This window comes from Triturus cristatus, chromosome 12 (assembly GCF_964204655.1).
Source record: "Triturus cristatus chromosome 12, aTriCri1.1, whole genome shotgun sequence".
In the NCBI taxonomy this organism is placed as follows: Eukaryota; Metazoa; Chordata; class Amphibia; order Caudata; family Salamandridae; genus Triturus; species Triturus cristatus.
Genome location: NC_140595.1, coordinates 112,222,708 through 112,241,677, shown reverse-complemented (window position 1 = coordinate 112,241,677; position 18,970 = coordinate 112,222,708). Strand labels below are relative to the sequence as shown.

The 18,970-nt window shown below is 43.9% G+C and overlaps 1 protein-coding gene across 5 annotated transcripts in view; it reads right to left on the bottom strand.

Annotated features, from left to right (window-relative positions):
* The window catches only part of DENND4B (DENN domain containing 4B), a 246,040-nt gene that overhangs the window by 131,853 nt on the left and 95,217 nt on the right, over window positions 1-18,970 (bottom strand). For all 5 annotated transcript variants that reach the window (XM_085638871.1, XM_085638875.1, XM_085638874.1 and 2 more), the window contains exons 3-8: window positions 13,448-13,700; window positions 9,804-9,873; window positions 5,789-5,958; window positions 3,811-4,052; window positions 3,513-3,579; window positions 2,525-2,583 (exon numbers count right to left, since the gene is read on the bottom strand). In XM_085638871.1, the coding sequence (XP_085494997.1) occupies window positions 2,525-2,583; window positions 3,513-3,579; window positions 3,811-4,052; window positions 5,789-5,958; window positions 9,804-9,873; window positions 13,448-13,700 (861 nt within the window). The remainder of the gene's footprint in view (window positions 1-2,524; window positions 2,584-3,512; window positions 3,580-3,810; window positions 4,053-5,788; window positions 5,959-9,803; window positions 9,874-13,447; window positions 13,701-18,970) is intronic.

Genomic DNA, 18,970 nt, shown 5'->3' with positions numbered 1-18,970 from the left:
AGGTAAAGGGTAAGCCCAGTCATCTAAGGGTGCCGTATCCGGGAGTGTGAAAGGATCATTAGGATCATTAAGGTCATCCGGATCACCCCCTCCCCCTAAGCCATCATCATCATCATGTGGAGGTGGTGTATGTGAAGGAGATGGTAGAGGAGAAGGAGGTGGGGGCAGGGGGGTGGGGTGAGAGGTTATATAGGAGAGGAAGGACGAATGGGTGAGGTGGCGGAGTCCTTCTTCTTTATGGGAGCTGGAGAAGGCGTTGTGTCCAGCTTCCTTTTCTTGTATGGCACAGCGGTGACATGTCCAGTTTTTGGATTGATATAAATCCTTTTTTGCGTGGGATCAGGGTGAAAAAGTTCTTCATTGTCCGAAAGTGGCTTTGGTGCCGATTTTTTCGGTTCCGATCTATGTTTTGGATGATCGGTAGAGTCTTCTTGGACTTTAGACAGTTGTTTCGGTACCGATGATGATTTCGGTGCCGAAGAACTTTTCGGTGCCGGCGGGATTTCGGTGCCGAAGAACGTTTCGGTGCCGGTGGAGATTTTGGTGCAGAGAGGGAATCTTTGAGCTTGATAGCTTTAGATGCCGGTTTATCAATAGGTCTCGATGGTTTCGGAGCCTGCTTCGGTGCCGAGAGGTATTGAGTCTTCGGTGCCGAAGGTACTGTGGGTACTATAACATGTGGTTTGCTCGAGCCCGAGCCACCTGTAGGCTTATATTTCTTCGGAGCCGAGCCCGAGGGCGGGGCTTCTGAAGACGGTTTTCAGTCGCGACTGGGGCCAGCTGGCGGAGTCTTGACCAATGCCTTTTTTGGGGGGGTTGAGGTAGGGGCACTGGTACTCACTCGTTGCCCCGGAGTGATGAGGTCATCGGAATCGTCCACTTCGGATATAATTTGGAGTTCTTCGGAATCTTCTTCCGGGACATCCTGAGCAAAGATGTCCTCTGGTTCTGGGGCCGGTCTGGCCATGATAAGGCGTCGAGCTCTTCGGTCCCGGATGGTTATCTTGGATCGGAATGCGGCGCAGGCTGGACAGCTGGATTCGTTATGTTCCGGCGAGAGGCACAGGTTGCAGACCTCGTGGTGGTCACTGTGGGGGAACTTTGCTCCACATTGGGGGCATTTTTTATAAGGTGTCCTTTCCATGAGCCGTGTCCGGAACCGGTCCGATTGAATTTCGACGTCGAGTTGTAAAGGTTTTTCGCTTCGAAAGCTGGAATTTTAGAAGTTTTCAGCCGGAGTGGAAAAGTTCATCCGAACCCAATGGCGGAAAAAAACAATCTGAGGATGGAGTGGATGCCCATGCGCACTGTTGTCCAGAGGAGGAGTCACCTATCTCGTGACCAAAAGGCTTCTTCCGAAGACAACAACAACAACCTGCAATCATCCGAGCCCAACACCAGATGGCGATCTTATCCTAAGTGTGTGATCTGCAGCTCATATGCCTCGAACATGTATTTTAACACTACTACCACCACCAAAGAACAGAACTGTGATCCAATCCCATATCTGTCTTGTCCACAATGAAGCCATGTATCTATCTATACATGTTTTAGAACACTCATCGTGATTGCTGCAATTAAGACTATAAGCAGCATAATCAAAGATACTTCACTGGCATCCAGATGAAACCAGGGTTTGAATTTGAACACGCCAGCAATAGTCACGTGTCGATCGCTAAATAAACCCCTGCACCTTAGCAATATGCTATCCATTCAGCACTCACTTCTTATGCACCTCACAAAAGATTATACAGCACTGGGGCGAACATGATGGTCCTTGAAAGAAAGCTTTTTGTTTAGTTTAAAGAAAAATAATTGACCAACCAAGTTCCACTTAAAATGTGCAGTTTTCTAGTGGGAACAATTGACAACACTGTTGTATGGAAAGAAACGAGAAAAATACCTGTCTGTACCAAACACTGTGATTAATGGCAACTCAGGATGTAATACTAAAATAATGACTAACAGTTCCCAAAATGTCATTACCAAAATGTTGTGAAGGACTTAGATTGGTGCAAGTTGCTTATCAAAATACATTTTTGCCATAGCCCTCCATCCATCTCATCAAATTCATCACCATGGATCTCTTTCTCTCTCCACTGAGCTTGATTTCACAGGCTTACTATTACATTATATAGAATCAGCAGTGCCATGTTGTTTAGGTTATTTAAATTACTTGTTTTTAATGTTATGCTGAAAACTCTTACTTTTGTTCCTGTCAATTATCTCCTTCAACCACTCCACACCCTGTTCTCTTAGGAGTCATGGGCCTGGTCAGCCTACTTTCTTAGATGTGACTGAAAGCGGTTTACATGCTAGAAGCAGTCCATGTCCTGGGGTTGTGGAATAATGCACAAGAGGGCTTTTGGTACAAATGGGCATAAATGAATGAGGCATAATATATCAGGCGCTGGATAGAGCGTGTGAACGTATGGGAACTAGAGAGAAAAAAATCAGACACAAGACAGGCTGTGTGCCACTTCAGGAAGTAGGCAACCCCAAATGAAGTAGCAAATTGAAGTACCTGAGAGGAAGTGGAGATGAGACAGGCTGCGTAAGTAGCACATTATCGTAAGATGACATCTAGAAAAAAAACAGCAAGAAACATTCAGCCTCAGCAGCACTGAAAACATTTAAACCCTAAAACACATGCTTGCAAATTCAAAAAGCTGGCAGTCAGGTAACACCAAAAGGAATCTCCATTTAGTTATAATTGTATACAAAACATTCTCTTTCCCAGATCAACAGAGGGGGAGAGATAATCTTACTTTAAATTGTTTTAAACTCTTCTGGTCTCCGACAGCAGCTTGTTACACTATGTGGTCCAAAGAATTGTTCTGAGATTAGGTTCGAAAATCGCTTTTATCTACAAATGTAATATACAGTCTATGTAGTCATCACAGTGTGTGTTGAGATCTGGAACAAACTACTGGAAGAGTCCATGCAGAAGGTGGCTGCTCCAAACTTAGGTATCCCTCCGTGATGCTCCAACCTACACCTTCTATCTAGGTAAGCTTCCGCTTTAAGTTTCATTGACGAAGCTGCAGTGTATAACTTTAGTAAAGAGGTGTTGTTATGTTAGGATCTGCATTACATTTAGGTGTCCCTACTTCATGTCAAGAAATAGAAAAAAAGGTTCTTCAGAGCCTTACAAATACCCCTGTCAGAAAGAGTGATAGTCGCACGGAAATATCCAACACTGTGAATCAAAAAATGCTCCCCTGCTGGAGAAGGGAAAGTTATTTCCCTTTAACAGGGGTTTTCCTGCATGATATTAATTTAATATTCGATAGTGATGGATCTACGAGCTTTCCCTTATTGAGAGTGAATATTTACAGCTATGCATATGAGCAGGAGACTTCGCTACAGATGTGAAATCTATTTACCAACCACAATGCCTCTCACAAGTAGCCTAACAAGACTCAGTACTTCCATTGTCTTCCCATTTTTTCACATCTATTTACTTGAACTTCACTCATGAAGAAAAGGAAACAGCAAGTGAAGAAATTTACCTGTACCAAGATGCGAGGTCTCTGGGGAGATGGAAAGGGAACATTATGCATAAAGTGAGAGATGTGCCTGAAAGAAAAAAGAAAGAGTGTACATATATCTTTATATCCAACATGGCCTTCATGTCATGAATGAATGAAATGTTAGCCACTTGTGGCATTGAGGTTATGCTACAGTATGCCTTGGTTAAAGGATGTTACTATGGGGTGCTCGGATTTCCCATGCATTGCTCTTAGTTCCATGCTATTGTGCTGACAATGCACCTTGGGCCATGCTACAAGGAGGTTATGACATACTCACTTCTCAATCGGTAGCACGTGGGGACCTGAGATCGAGTAGCGATAAATGAAAGTGAGAAACTTCTGGAAGACATCAAAGAAGGGCCAGTGGGACAGGACGCAGATGCTCTTCTTGGTTTGGACAGATTTGCTAGTGATGGGCCTTCGATCCACCACACTTAGCAGCCCCAAGCGAAGGCTCTGTTTCTCAGTCAGCTCGTCCCGGGGGAAAGACTCATGGAACTGTATCGCAGCTCCATACACCTATCAGAGGCATAAAGAAAATATCTGACTTGCATGAAATACTTGCTGTTGCACCTACATTGAACATAAACTGAAATATCATCCATAAAGGACAACTTAGAGATAGTCCCCATCAGTGGCAAAACCGTAACAGCACCGACAATCAAAATAAACCCTAAGTCCGCATCAATATCACAATAAAGTCTGAGAAAACATGCATACTGGTATGAAGCTTGGGAAATCACCCCATATGCTATAAACCCCGACACATGACCTATGGAAAGAACATTTTGATACAGCACACAACATACAAATCTATAAGACAATGACCAAACCAGATTAACTCCTGAGAGAATATCTATAGATTGAAACCCTGAGAATAGTCACGTCCTGGGTAATAGCCTGCTAGAGCATCCATATGTGCATCCATATGTCCCGAGACACCAACTACAATATTAAGCCTGAGACACAAGCCATCCTGGGTAAAATCCTTAAACAGCACCTATGCCACACAAGTCACAGATCCATACTAGACAACACACCACTTATTGGACAACACATAAAAGAGTAGAGCAGCCATATTGGGGTGTATGCATACTTAAAAGCTAGCATGTCAAGCAAAATTCGGAGTCAGCTCTCATACTGAGAAAATTCTAGAGATATTACTCGTACCTCGCAATACTATGAGACGGCACCTATACTCTAAAACAATGCAAATGGAGCACCTTTTCAGGAAAAATCATGAGGTACAACTCGTATTGGAATAAATGTTCAAACAATACTTACAGAAACCTAAAACTTTACAACATCCATGCATAATTCCAAGACACTGCAAATGTCAGGAACAAAATGAGACAACAACATACAGAGCAAAATCTCGAGACACATCTCCAATGAGAAACCCTGAGTAAAAAAGCTATGTCAGGCAAAGCCCAGAAAGAACTACAACCCCGGTTAGAAATCCAAGAGACTGCCCCATACTAGGAACCCCCCAACCCCGCTAAGATGCCATCCGTACCTGGACAGCCACTGCAATGGGATCAATGTCACACAAAAACGTCCTGGAGCACCCCCACTCGACAACATCCATACCCAGCACTTAGGGCCTGATTCACAAAGGGCCTCTGCACGTGTAGCAGACGCCCCGCAGTCCTGGGGGGGAGGGGTGGAGCCTCCGCACTCAGGGCAGACTCTCTGCAATGAGAGTTCCCATTGCGGAGATTACACCCTGAATGCGGAGACTGTCCAACGACTGCGGGGCCTCCGCCACGACTGCGGAGGCTCTTTGTGAATCAGGCCCTTAGACTGTGTGAAAACCTGCCAGCACCAATACCGACCAAAAATAAGTGTGTCCAGAACAGGAAACAGGAGTGTAGAATACTAGCTCTGGAATTCACAGAGAAGAGCTATCAACACTGCACTCAAAGAGGTGGTCTCATGCAGCATTCAATACCACAAAGTACCCTATTAAGGAACATAGTGGTAGAGAAACACCAACAGCCTGCAACAGTCGGGCACTTCAGAAGAGAGCATTTATGAAGTTAATTAGTTTGACCAAAGCCAAAGATAGTGTTCTCAATACAGCGCGTCCCTCAAACAATCTGCAGCATTTCACCCAAGTGAAGACAACTACTGCTATAGCAAAACACGACCCTGGCTCACTCTGAAATTTTCCCTTCCAAACACAGAACCCCTGGCAACAATAAAATATGGCATAAACTGCAGTTTTAAATAAGCTGAACTTGTGGGTGTTCTACCTTTTCCCCAGAGGCTCCAGTGAACACAAAGGTGGAGAAGACAGGCAACTGGTACTTGGTGTTCAAGGGCCAGCTCTCAATGGTGGCTCCCATGGGCAAGCAGAAGACAGAGACTGAGTCTGGCAGAGGAAAGGCGTCAATGTCTCGCTCCGGGTAGCGGTAGATCAGCCCTGAAAATAGAAAACAAGGAAAACAATTAAATGAAGAAGGCAGGCGAAAGGTACATGAAAAAAAGAGTTGAGGTATGCAAATCAACAAGAGATCATATGCCCAAACAATAACAAAAAAGCAAATACAGGTGAACCTTAAAAATACAAAAGAGAAAAAAAAAGCATTGACAAGGGACAGTCTAGTAAACTCTGCACAAACAGAACTCTCTAAGCCACAAGACTCGGAAGGCCGGACAACCGGTTCCCAGTATACAAAGCAACTAAGCACAGGTATCTTACTTTGTAAGGATTCTGCATGTTCACTCCCTTTTCAGCACTAAGCCTTTCTAACACCTAGTGAAAGTGACCACTGGGCCCTCTGGAACCCAGAATCTCATATGAACGTTAGCTGAGAACTTATAATGTGATCTGTCTGTGTGCAATGCCTCCTTGTTGATCTTGGAAATTGATCCTAGTCTTGCTGAGGTCCTGGTTTTTCCCCTTTCTCTACCACTGTATTCTGGTAAGGGTAGTATAAAGCAGAATACACCACCATTGGTTTCAGGATGGCGGCTCTGGTCGTGCTGTCTTGTGCTGGTGATAAAAAGGGATACTTAAAGCTTTTTTTTTTTTAAATCAGAAGCAGGTGCATGTCTGGAAGGTGTGCTTAGGCTCTTATTTATAGACATTTCCTTCTGGTAACAGCCATGCAACTACTTTTCTACTCTTAATTCCGGTCATTATGGTGATATTTTTCTCCAACTTCCTTCATGTATGTATGTATCTATGTACTTATGTGGTAGTATTATAGTGCACACCTAGCCAAAAGGCAGCAGAGTGTAGTACAGGGTAAAAAGCAAGCATAAACTTAACCTCTTCAATGCCCGTGACGAGCTGGTCTCGTCATGGGCCGCGGTCGCGCTGTGCCCATGACGAGACCAGCTCGTCATAAACCCCGCCCGCTAATACAACGGCCGGCACAGGGCGGGGAAAGGGGCGGGCACTGAAGGGGTTAATGAGTGATAGGAGAGGTAGCTGGGTTGTGAATTGGAACAGAGTTGGAGCATTCCTGAATGATACAAGGATGTTGTTGCAGATCATGGTACATTCATGAAAACGGCCTGCTGCCTTATTTTTTTCCCTTTTGACACTAATTAGTCAGCAGTCAGATGGTGTCCTGGCTGCGGATGTGTCGAGAATCACCCAAGATTATGAGCACGTCTGCAAGATAAGCTGTGAAGCTGATCGTGATAGCTTTGTAAATGATGCAGCTGGTTTAGAAGATGGTGTGAGCAAGAAAGGGAAGCCAATGGAGTTCCATATTTCATCAAGTTCTAGATGAGACATGATGCAGTGCGCTGAATGCGCTTTAGCAGTGCCAGTGTGGAACCTAGGAGACCACGGAGCAGGGCATTACCACTATAAAGAACAAAGTCTTGAACATCAATTCCGAAGTGTCGGTCTGGAGGAAAATGTCTCACTTTCGTTTGAAGAGCAAGCTGGTACTTTTTATCTTTTTTGTTTTTGTCATTGTGTTCCTTGAGGGAGAGGTTGATGTCAAGGAGGAATCCTAGAGATTTGATATTCGGTGAAGGTTCGGGTTTGAATCCGTCAGGGTTCATGTAATTAAGTCAGGTTTGTACTGCTTCTTGTTTGATTTATTTGTTTGTTTTTTTAGCAAAAATAGGATTTCCGTCTTGGTTAGGTTAAGATTCAGATTGGCACTGGACGTCCAGGTCTGAATGATATACAAGTAGCATTTGAGGTTCTGGATATCTGGAAGAGAGGAGCCTTTCAAGAAGAGTTGTGTATCATTGGCATATTGGGGAATCTTGACACTGTAATCTGTCAGTACAGCAGCAAGAGGTTCCAAACCGAGGTTTAAGATGACAGAGCATAGTATGGAACCATGGTAGACTCTACAGGTTATAGGCATCTTCTGGACCTGAAGATGCCCTTGTGAACACACGTGTAGGTTCGAAAGGTGGGTGGAGAATCAATGGACAACATTGCCAGTGAATCCCTGCATTGAAGCAGCTGAGAAGTGTAGCAATATCCGGAGGCATTGGGCCTCTTTCTCTGTGGTCAGTGCAGCACGATCTAGGATGTGTAAGGTAGCAGGCTCAGTGCTGCAGCATGAAATTAAGTGAGACTGATAGCCATGCAGGAGATGGTTAGCAATAATGTGATATTAGAGTTGAACACAGGCTGCTTTTTCAATATCTTGCAAATGAATGATAGGTGAGTGATAGGAGGGTAGTTGGCAGAGGACAAGGATAAAACATCAACTTATTAAGAAGTGGCTTTGATGAAGTTGACAATGTCGGCAAGATTTGTGAGAAAAAGGGCTTTAAAGGAGGACCATTGCAGGATTCTAAAGGAAGGGTTGGGTGGTAAGAGAGGAAGCAGGATGTGTCCGATTAGATCTTCTGCATTTTTTCACTGAAGAAGAGGTTGATTGTATTTCAATTTTCTGTGGAGTGAGGAAGAGGTGAATGTGGCATGGGGTTGATTCAGAACTTGTATTCCTTGAAAAGTGTTGTGTTTCCGTTGGTGGCTTCATTGTTGCTGTTGGTACAGTACTTGACTGATGTCATGGGATGTCAGTGTGTTACAAAGAGGGACTTCAGTTTCATGAAGTCATCAGGAGTTAAGCTTTTCTTCTATCTCAGACTCCTGCTCAGGGTGAGAAGGAAAGGGCTTGGGAAGGGAGAGTGGAGATTAGAAATATCACTGTAATGGGACGAATGGAGCTCAACTGGACTGCTATCCTGTGACATTAGACCTGCCCCCACCACCGTAGGAGGCGTATTAAATTTAAATATGTGGAGAATGACATTTAGATGCATGCCAAATGCACAGAGTAAATGACAAGCTGTCAGGTGTGTAAGCACTGATCCAGTTTTGCAACCATCTACTTAGCCAAAGTGAACTTCAAGTCTTTGTTAAAATGTTTACACAGAAGAAACCAGTACACCCTAATGCTAGGTAGCTAATTGGACACATACCAAGACACGTAACAGGTACACAAAGGAAGCAGAAACAGGTAAACCTTCTCCAAGAGACTATAGGTAGAACATTAAGCAAGGGGTAGCACAAAAAAGAATGACCAAGACTATGCCTGCATAAAGATGTGGCAGTCAGTAAGCTTCACAAAAATACTAACCCTAAAGGTTTGAATACTTAATACCAAACAAGCAGCTACTGGTTTCTTAAGGGTTCCTTTAAAGCACAGCATTGTTCTTCTGCAACAGCAGTTTCAGCAAGGGGAATTCATTAGCATATGTGACGCTCTTGAATTAAAAAAATAAAAAGTAGATAGATCTTTAAAACGGATTATGGGCATGCGGATAAATCAGGGCATATCTGCCATTGGGGCTGTTGAAAGAGGGATGCTGATTCTCTATTAGGACTGTTCCCTGAAGATTAAGTATTTTCTGAAAAGGATTGATCATTGGTTTTGAAAGTAGTAATCACTGCAATTTTTTGATCAAACTGGGAAGAAGCAAAATGAAGTGAGGAATGTGACTGGAAGAAGGCAAGCCTTGCGAGATTCTTCTTTAGAACATGAGCACGAATTATGCATTCGAAAACAAAAAAAGTCCAGCCTTTCTGGAGCTCCAATGTTGACTGGAACCAAGTGCTTATATTCAGACAATCAATTGTATCAATCAGTTTCCATCAATTTAGGCAAAATTCCCACTCAATGGTTTTAGAGAGGACACATGCACATGATGCTCCACCAAAATTGTATCCTCCTACCTAGCATGCCTGCTCTGTGTGAACGGAAATCATAATAATTGTTGTCAGATTAATTTTTTTCTATACAAAACAATCAGTATAAAAAAGAAGAGTAATGAACTCACCTGCTTCATACACCAGGGTGTGCGCCTTGGCCATGGCTTTTTTATAGCACAGGTACAGAGCATTGCCAAACTGTAAGAGAAAATGATGTGGAGACAAGTCTTACAGGCTGTTTGGAGAAGGAAATAAGAGAAGTAAACATAGATTGCAGTCGATTCATCAGGCACACCAACAGGTTTCGAGGGCTGGCACTAAGCAGAACACTTCAGTGAGGCCTGACTGAAGATTTGTTGGCGCAAGTTAAATGCTTTGACCAGTCCCTAAAAACAGGGTTGCCAGCTCGACTAATCTCCAGTTGGAATCAGTGACTTGGCCAATCACAAATGCAGGTTGAAATATGCAGTTCAGAGGTCCAGCCCTTCCATAGTGCACGTTTAGGGGTTGACCAGTCTAGGGCGCAATTGGTATTTCAGCCAGTTTCGGCCACTCGTCAAGGGTTCTGGGAGTCGCAGGGCAAGGGTTCAGTCAGTCGAAGGTGCATGACAGAGAACGAACAATTAACAGCGCTTACCTGGAGTTCAGCCTTTGTCTACTGAAAGTATCTGCTCAATCAGTCCTAACTACATAGAACATAAATATACCCAATCCCTGTTCAACTGGGGGTTCTGTCAATCCCTATCGCAGTGGATATTCTTTTAGAATGTCTCTGGTGCATGATCAGGGGTTTAGTCAGCCCATAATACAAGTCTGGGTTTCCACTCTTTAAAAATATCAAGTAAAAAAAAAAAGAACTGCAGATAGAACCTTCTCTGGTAAAACAACACACAGCTTGTTGTGTATGTCTAGGGTTCAGCCAACTGCCAGCTTGTTGCCTGTGTGGAGCAGGATTCTGACATCTGTATGTATAAGTTGTGGCTCAAACCCATTGCCTATGCAGTTACGGGGTTCAAACCACTGTCTGCACAGGTCAGGGAATTATTGAGTCGCATACAAAGATCCTAGGCTGCTATGCAATCCACACGAAAACCTTGCCCCAATTATTCTGGAAATGATTTGGTTCGGGGGACTATCCAGCATTAACATCAACTGGAATAAATCTGTGATACTCTCTCTCGCGGATAACACCTCCCCCTTCCACTAAAATTATCCCTTGGGCTGGGTCACTGGCCCAGTGCGCTACTTGGGCATCTGGGTGAGTCGTGACATCCAAGACCTATGGTCTGCGAACTACGGTGTACTATAGCCTGGCTCGAGAGCTGGATACCAATCTGGTCTAAACTTCCTCTGTCTCTTACAGGGCGCATTGCTATCACCAAGATGGTCATCCTACCAAAGTTTCTTTACCTATTTCAGAATACCCCATTGCCACTCACTGGTATATTCTTTGAACGATTTCGGTCTAACCTAATCTCTCTGGTCTGGGCTGGCAAACATCCCAGAATATCAGGGAGGTTCTGGCCCTGCCCTTGGCATGAGGTGGACTTGGTGCACCTGATTTGGAGCTGTATGCCAAATGCGCTCAAGCTGAATTTTTACATTTCTTGATACACCCCACTCCATCTCAACCGCATGTGGCAATTGAGCAGGACCGTGCATCCCCACTACGTCTAAACACAGCCCTCTACGATCCCTATAACGCTCCGCACAGTGAAATCAACACTGCAGAATGTGTTAGATGGGCCAGGGAAGGAATTAGGAGTAAACTAGGCCTCTCAACTATATACGCCCCATCTATCCCACTCCTCAATAACCCAATGATGTGCACCTCTGTGGGCGCCAATTTTTTGGAGAGGTGGCAACGACTGCACTTTAGTAAATTCTCAGATGTCTATTCCGAGGAGGGGTTTATTCAGACAATCCCCCTCACTGACCCAGGCCCGGGGAATGCGTCAGAGACATTATTGTATTACCAAATTAGAGCCATGTGTTGTGAGAACAACCCCGCCTTTTCAGCCCAGCCCCCAACCTTGCCCTTGCTAGAACAGATAATCGACATCCTCTGCCAAGAAACTAGTCACACGATTATACACAGGTGTCCAACAACATATGCCCAAGATAGAACTTTGAGCTAAGAGGCACTGGGAGTTAGACATGGGCCTGGACTTTACAGACGCACACTGGGAATTCGGCTGCAATCAACTGGACGGCCTCTCTCCCAACTACAGACACAGGTTAATACACTTTAATTTTTTGCACCGCCTCTATCATACCCCCAGGTAACTTCATAGAATTGGGCTGTCACAGAGAGTTGCCCCAGATGTGGAGCCACAGGAGCAGATTTCCTTCACTTAGAATGGACGTGTCCAGAATTGCTGAGATATTGGTCTGCAGTGTTCCGGGCCATTCAAACCTTGACGGGGTTCCACATTACGGATACGCTGTTGGTGGGTCTCCTAGGCTATGTGAAAGAGGTGCCTCCCACAAGACGTAAACTGGTGGCCCTACTCTTGATCCTAGCGAAACGCAGTGGCTATTGTGTGGGGCGGTCGCTGCACCCCTAGGGAGCGGAACTGGCTCCTTGATGCCACGTACTGCTGCGATCAACTATCTCACTACTGGGACATGATCCCACCCAAATCCCACCCTAAAGATATCTGGGAACCCCTACGTAATTACTTAAAGGCTAAGGAAGGCCCCAGTGAATCACCCGCAAGCCAACTCTTCCAGCCAGGACGGCCAAGATATTCTGGATTAAACCCCCCTTGCATGTCGACTACCCAGTGTGTGCCCGTTCTGCCTCGGTCAGGCATAGCAGACAAGTTCAAATTATCAGCGCTGGGAAGAATGGATGCCAATACCACTTATATACCCCTATAGGGAAATATCACAGGGACTGGATCAGTCTCATCTCGTTGGTGACGCCACAGGGAAGTAGAGTATGACCACCTTATGGATACCTTCCAAAGTCTATTTGTCACTGATTGATGTCATTGGTCTTTTTTCTCTTTCTTTCAAACTGTTAGCGATGTTGCCTTGAGGCCATGTATAAAGACCTAACCTAACGATTCTCATATTGTCATTTGCTTACACTTGGCCCTTGTTTGTACATGATGATAAATGCAAATTAATAATTTTAAAATAAAAGATCATAGGCTGAGCCGGGGTACAGCCAGTTTCTATCATTAGTAAAGGTTCAGTCAGTTGCTAGGGGACTGTCCCTTTTCTTCACAAGTCAGGAGTGAATCCAGTTCTATGCATATTTTAGTGGTTCAGCCAGTTGCCTGCAGAGCTCTGAGCTTCAGCGTGACATTAGCACATGCGCCAGGGAAGCCAGGCATGCAGCCATTCTCTATCATTGCGACGGTTTGGGCAGCCACTGGCAAGGTTTATTGATTTAAGGAGCTGCCAAAGCAGTTTAGATACCAGCCAATCACTATCACTAATATGTCAGTCAGTCAATGCAACACGTCTGGATTTCAGTCAGCTGCCGTACTGGCTCACTGTTTCAACCAAGCTCCCATTTCAGCCATTAATCAAATAGTTCCTAGAGCTGCCTGCCCTGCCTGTAGGTTCGAGATTTAGCTTGTCCTCGTTTATGTTAACTGCTCAGCCAATCTCTGGTTCAGGTCAGATGTATCGAGTAGAAGCTGTCTCAAATCCTGGGAAGAAAGGTATTTAGTGTTTATGCCACTGGTGTTGAGCACACAAACGTTGAAGCAGAAAAAACCCTTTCCCAAACACAAGTAAATGCTCTTAAAATCCTCACCATGCCACTGTTGAGATTTTTAGCTACTCTGCAGAAAGTGTGTGGTGTGCTCTCCCCTTTGCTGGGCATGATAATGCAGAGGTCTGTCACCCCCAGTGTGTTCAAGCCCTGAGATTCTGGAGCCCGCTTGTACATCAGAAACATCCGCTGATGCCCAGGACCCCCAGAGTTCAGGTTGGCAGAATGGCTGTATGGTGTAGCATCGATGACCTTGAATCCAGCCTTCGGTCGCTCCTTTCCTTCAGAGTGAATGCTGAAATTGCAAAAGGTAAACTTATGAATGATATAACAGTGAGGTAGCCATTCAGACACTCAGGTGTGACTGTTCGGGACAGCTGGAATGCCCAATGTGGACGAGATAGTATCCTAAAAACCGTGACAAATCAGTGACATACATTCGTGGAGGAGATTTTGAGTTTGTAAAAGGCGGCACACAAGAACTCAAAACTGGTGTCCTACTGTGACCAACTACATAAGGGTCAGGGATAGCACATATTTCCATCACTGCACTATAGGTAGGCACCTATTGAGCAAAAATGCTCTTTGAGGACCATACGTTTGTAAGACTTTTAAGATCCTTGTTGTGTTAGTTAGCACTTACTTGGGAGGCCATGTATATTTTTTATTGTATTTGCATTTATATAGCGCTTACTACCCCTGACAAGGTGTCAAAATGCTTTTTGGGTGAGTAAAACACTTCTCCAGAACCCATATAGTATTAGTGGTGAATTAGTATAGTGAAATATGAAATTAAGTCCTTTACCATTTATACTACAGTAGTCCCCAGTGTACCAATACAACTTGCCATGATCCTGAACATAACACAAAAAGACAAAATAGCACCCAGGGCAGCATTGCCACACTGGAGTTGGTGTCTTAGTCACAACAGTTTACATATAAAGTATGATATCCCTGCAAATCTGAGGACAGAACATACAAGCAGTTTCTGTGCAGGGTAGAAATGTTTTTAATGTAAACTATCTCCTCTGAAGCTTCTGTAGGCTAGCAGGACAGACAGGATTACTCTTCTCAGACAGAATCCTCTAAAGAAAGCCCTATATTTCAGTCAAATAAAAGTGTGGAGAGCTCCCTAAAGCACTGATTGGTGCTGCCCTGGTCACACTGCTGCTTTCTGATGTCAATACCGGTGTTCCTGACTGTATATTTTTGATCCAACTCAGTTACCATTGGTTTCCTACTTCTAGTTACACGTCTCCCGATGCCTTCTGGACCCTTTTCAGTGGTTGCATGCTTGTGAATGCTGTTCAATTTGCCCAGCCCAGTATCCATCATTTCTAGAAATCCTGCTGCAGTTATGCAAATACTGCTCTTTGAATCACAGCTAGTTGTCCGCCTACTATTTGCATTCATCAAGTATCAATTTAGTGACCACTTGAGGGCCTCTAATCCTGGTCCGGTAGCCACTTCCATGTTACTCTTAGGAAGTTTGTCTCTATTACTGCCTCATACCTTTAACACCGTCACTCCCTCTGCTCAGTTCTATATGGTCACCCTTAGATTATCCACACAGGGCAAACCCTAAGTGTTCTCACCTCCAAGACCATGATTTTACATCTTTAAGGGCCATATGTGTCATAAAAGAGTTTTGAGATTCTCAAATTACGATTTTTAGCGAATCGCAAAATGCAATGTATGTACAATTTGCTAAAAATTTTGCGAATCCTACATATTCCTTATTTGCGAATCGCAAATTGAGATTCGCAAATTGAGATTCGCAAATAAGGAATACCTTCCTATTCATTAGTATGGGCTAGGAGGCCCATAGGAATGAATGGGAAGACATTCCTTATTTGCGATTACCAATTACAGAATCGCAAATTGAGAATGCAATTTCAAGGTTGCAAGGGTGCCAAAAGGACACCCTGTTGCACCCCTGAAATATGCATGTGTGCACAATTTACGCACACACATGCCCTAAGGGCATGTATGTGCGACATATGGCACTTTAAAAAAATCAAAAAATTGCTTTTTTTAAAGAAAATCGCAAATTACCACCAACGTGAAGTTGGTGGTAATTTGCAAATACTTAAGGCCAAATTGCAAATTTCTGGTGCTTCCAGAATTGCATTTAATGAATCGCAATTTGCAATTCCTTAATTGCATTCGAAAAATAGAGAATCGCAAATTTTGCAATTCTCTATTTTGCAATGGCCTTTTGGTATGATACATCGCAAAAGGCTTTTACCAATTCGCAATCGGCCCGATTCTGAGAATCTGCTAGTTTGCAAACGGGAAAAAGGCTTGATACGTATGGCCCTAGATCTCTAGCTTTTTTCCAGAGAGACAAAAAAACCTTTGTCTTTAATTTAGACAAGTGAGGTGTGTCCTGGGTAGTACGACTTACAAACGCACTTAAGAATCATCATCATTCAACTTTATTTCAGTCTTAGACCATAAAAGTGCAAGTGCAGAGAACAACGTATAAACAATTTTAAAACTGAACCAATGCACCGAGCACCAAATGGAGGAGTGTATAAGATACAATAAAGTACATTAAACATTAATGCATTGGCAACCAATTAAAAGTTAAAAACAATAAGCTAAAACAAGGAATAAAAATATCCATAGGGACACAATCTAAAAATTCAAGTGTTTAGGTGGGCTCCGGTGTGAGGCTAGAACCATGGCTTGAAAAGCCATTGCCTAAACCACTCGGGCTACAAGACCCGCAATACTGGCTGGTTTCTATGCTTTTTACACACTCGGAGATAGTAAAGGTTACACAAAGGACCTAGGACAGTGGCACGAAAATAATCTAAAACAGTATGGATAAAGCATCTTAAAAAAAGAAAAAAAAAAAAAAAAAGATTGTCTATATAAAGGTTTCACACTTTTAACAGATGCCTTCTTATTGCCCACATGTGACCCAAGTACTTGGCAACGGTGCAAACGATCGCTGGGCTGGGCTCCTCTCTTAAAACACAAAGTGCCTCAACATGGCGGCGCGTACCCAGCAGCCTACAGATTGCTTACAACCATTTGCGTCTTGGACAAGAGTACTTAGGGAAACAAAGAACACGTGGGCGATGGACTCTATAGTCGATGTGCACCTGGGGCAATACTGAGAAGAAATGGATGTCTGCCTCCAGGAGATAGTGTACGAGTTTAAAGTGCGTGATCCAAAATGGAACTGCATATAGAGTTTCCAGTCCAGTGGAATGGTGATGATTTCAAAGTATTTTTCATAGGATCCAGTCATTTAAAAATTAAGAAAATCCAAGGTTAAGCGTCCCCATGAGGCGCTGGTAACTGAGCCCTGGACTACCCAATCCCAGTAACGTTTCTTTAGTGCGTCTTTGCTAAGGGGCAGCAATTTATCCTTCGTATCACAATGGCCCTCTAAACCTAATGCTCTTAGAGAGGTTTTCAAATTGCAAATTCAGTCAATCTTCCTGGAACGGTCGAGTACGACCACTTCGTCTAGGGTTGTGGCATACGAGGACAACTCCGGGGGGACCTAATGCGCAGCCAGAATAGTAAGGGACGAAGTTTGGCCTTTTCTGCAATAGTGGCTCTACTCATGTCAAGTCTTAACGGATGTAGTGGCCTGCTCTGCGGAAGAGAGACAAGGATCTCAGGAACTTGGTCCAGTAAAGCACCCATCCTTTCAAAGCCCCATAATTTCGCTCCATAGAGCGCAGAGCCCACAGCTTTAGCCTCATAGATCTGAATTGGGGCTGCCACTGGTTTAGTAAAGGAGGTGCGATGTTCCTTGAGCAAGGCCCCAACAATTTGTCTGTGCTTAAGCGTCTGCTTCACTACATGGGTTTTCTATGACATATCATCGGCGATGGTAATTCCCAAGTAGTCAAAAGTATTCACCCTCTCGGACCCCTCCTATTGTAAATTTATCTTTAAATGACTAATGTGGATTGAGAAGGAGAAGCTTTGTCTTTAAGGTACTAACTTCTAAACCCCATAGGTGACAAAAGGTTTTAAAACAATTCAAAAGCAGTTGGAGCCCAATTGGCGTTTTTGATACTAACAAAGTATCATCAGCAAATAACAGAGTTGCCACTTTATCTCCCCCTACGAGTAGAGCATCCACTGGAACCTGTGAGAGATACTGGACTACACCATTCACAGATAGGGAGAAAAGAGTGGGAGCCAGGACACAGCCCTGTCGTACCCCCCTGTTGATTGCTATTGGGTCAGTGAGCTGGCCTTGGGAACCCCAGCGTACTTTAACAAAGTGTGCGTTTATATAGCGCTTACTACGCCCGACGAGGTGTCGAATCGCTTTTCCGGTGAGTAGCACACTACTCCAGAACCCGCTAAGGATTAGTGGTGAATTAGTATAGTGAAATATGAAATTAAGTCCTTTACCATTTAAACTACAGTGGTCGCCAGTGTAGCAATACATCTTGCCATGAAGAAGACAAAATAGCACCCAGGGCAGCATTGCCACACTGGAGTTGGTGTCTTAACCACAACAGTTTACATATAAAGTATGATATCCCTGCAAATCTGAGGACAGAACATACAAGCAGTTTCAGTGCAGGGTAGAAATGTTTTAATTGTTAACTACCACTTCTGAAGCTTCTGCAGGCTAGAAGGGCAGACAGGGTTACTCTTCTCAGACAGAACCCTCTAAAGTAAGCCCTATATTTCAGTAAAGTAAAAGAGTGGAGATCTCCCTAAAGCACGGATTGGTGCTGCCCTAGTCACACTGCTGCTTGCGGATGGCAATACCGCTGTTCCTGACTGTATATTTTTGATCCAACTCAGTTACCATTGGTCACCTACTTATTTATTTGCAGAGTTTGATATAGCGCTGGCTAGACCCGGAGGTATCGGAGCACTTTACAGGAGGATTAGCGAGTTACAAAGATTACATCATGAGTTTCTAGAACATAGCATAAAATGGACACACATCCTATGGGGAATTGAAGGTAGAGGGGAAAAAGTAAACAAGCATTGGCATAGCCAATATGGCTTGCTTTTGGGACCTTATAAGTATTTAGCCATGCAGCACGTTATCCTGGGTGCTGCAACATCTACTGTTGCTTCACGTGCCACTGGTAAACGGCCACACACACCCAAGGATGGGCTTCAGTGCTGTTTAATGAAAATATGATAACGTGTCTTACAAAATTCAAAAAAGTGCATTTCTTTAACACAGAAGCTTTGACACTAATAGGCACATTATAGCACTGCATTGAGAAGTACTTATTTAAAGTGCTTTTTTTTGTACAACTGGTAGTCTGAACTTATAGATCTGATTTTGTCACACAATCCATCATCTGCTGCATAATCTGTAGATTAAAAAAAACATTGTAGCTCAAACGGATCAAAAGGTATGAAAAATATGGCGACTCTGGTTCCTGCGCACCCGAGCGCCATTCACAAAGGTTGCCTAGCCATCTATAAGTTGCTTATTGCCGATTTTGGGTGTTAAATTGTGGAGGAGAGAGGAAGCCCTGATGGGATGCAGTTGGCACAATCAAGTCACACAGGAAGAGTATGTGTATTTAACTTTCGCTTTGGTCGAGAAGTGCCTTA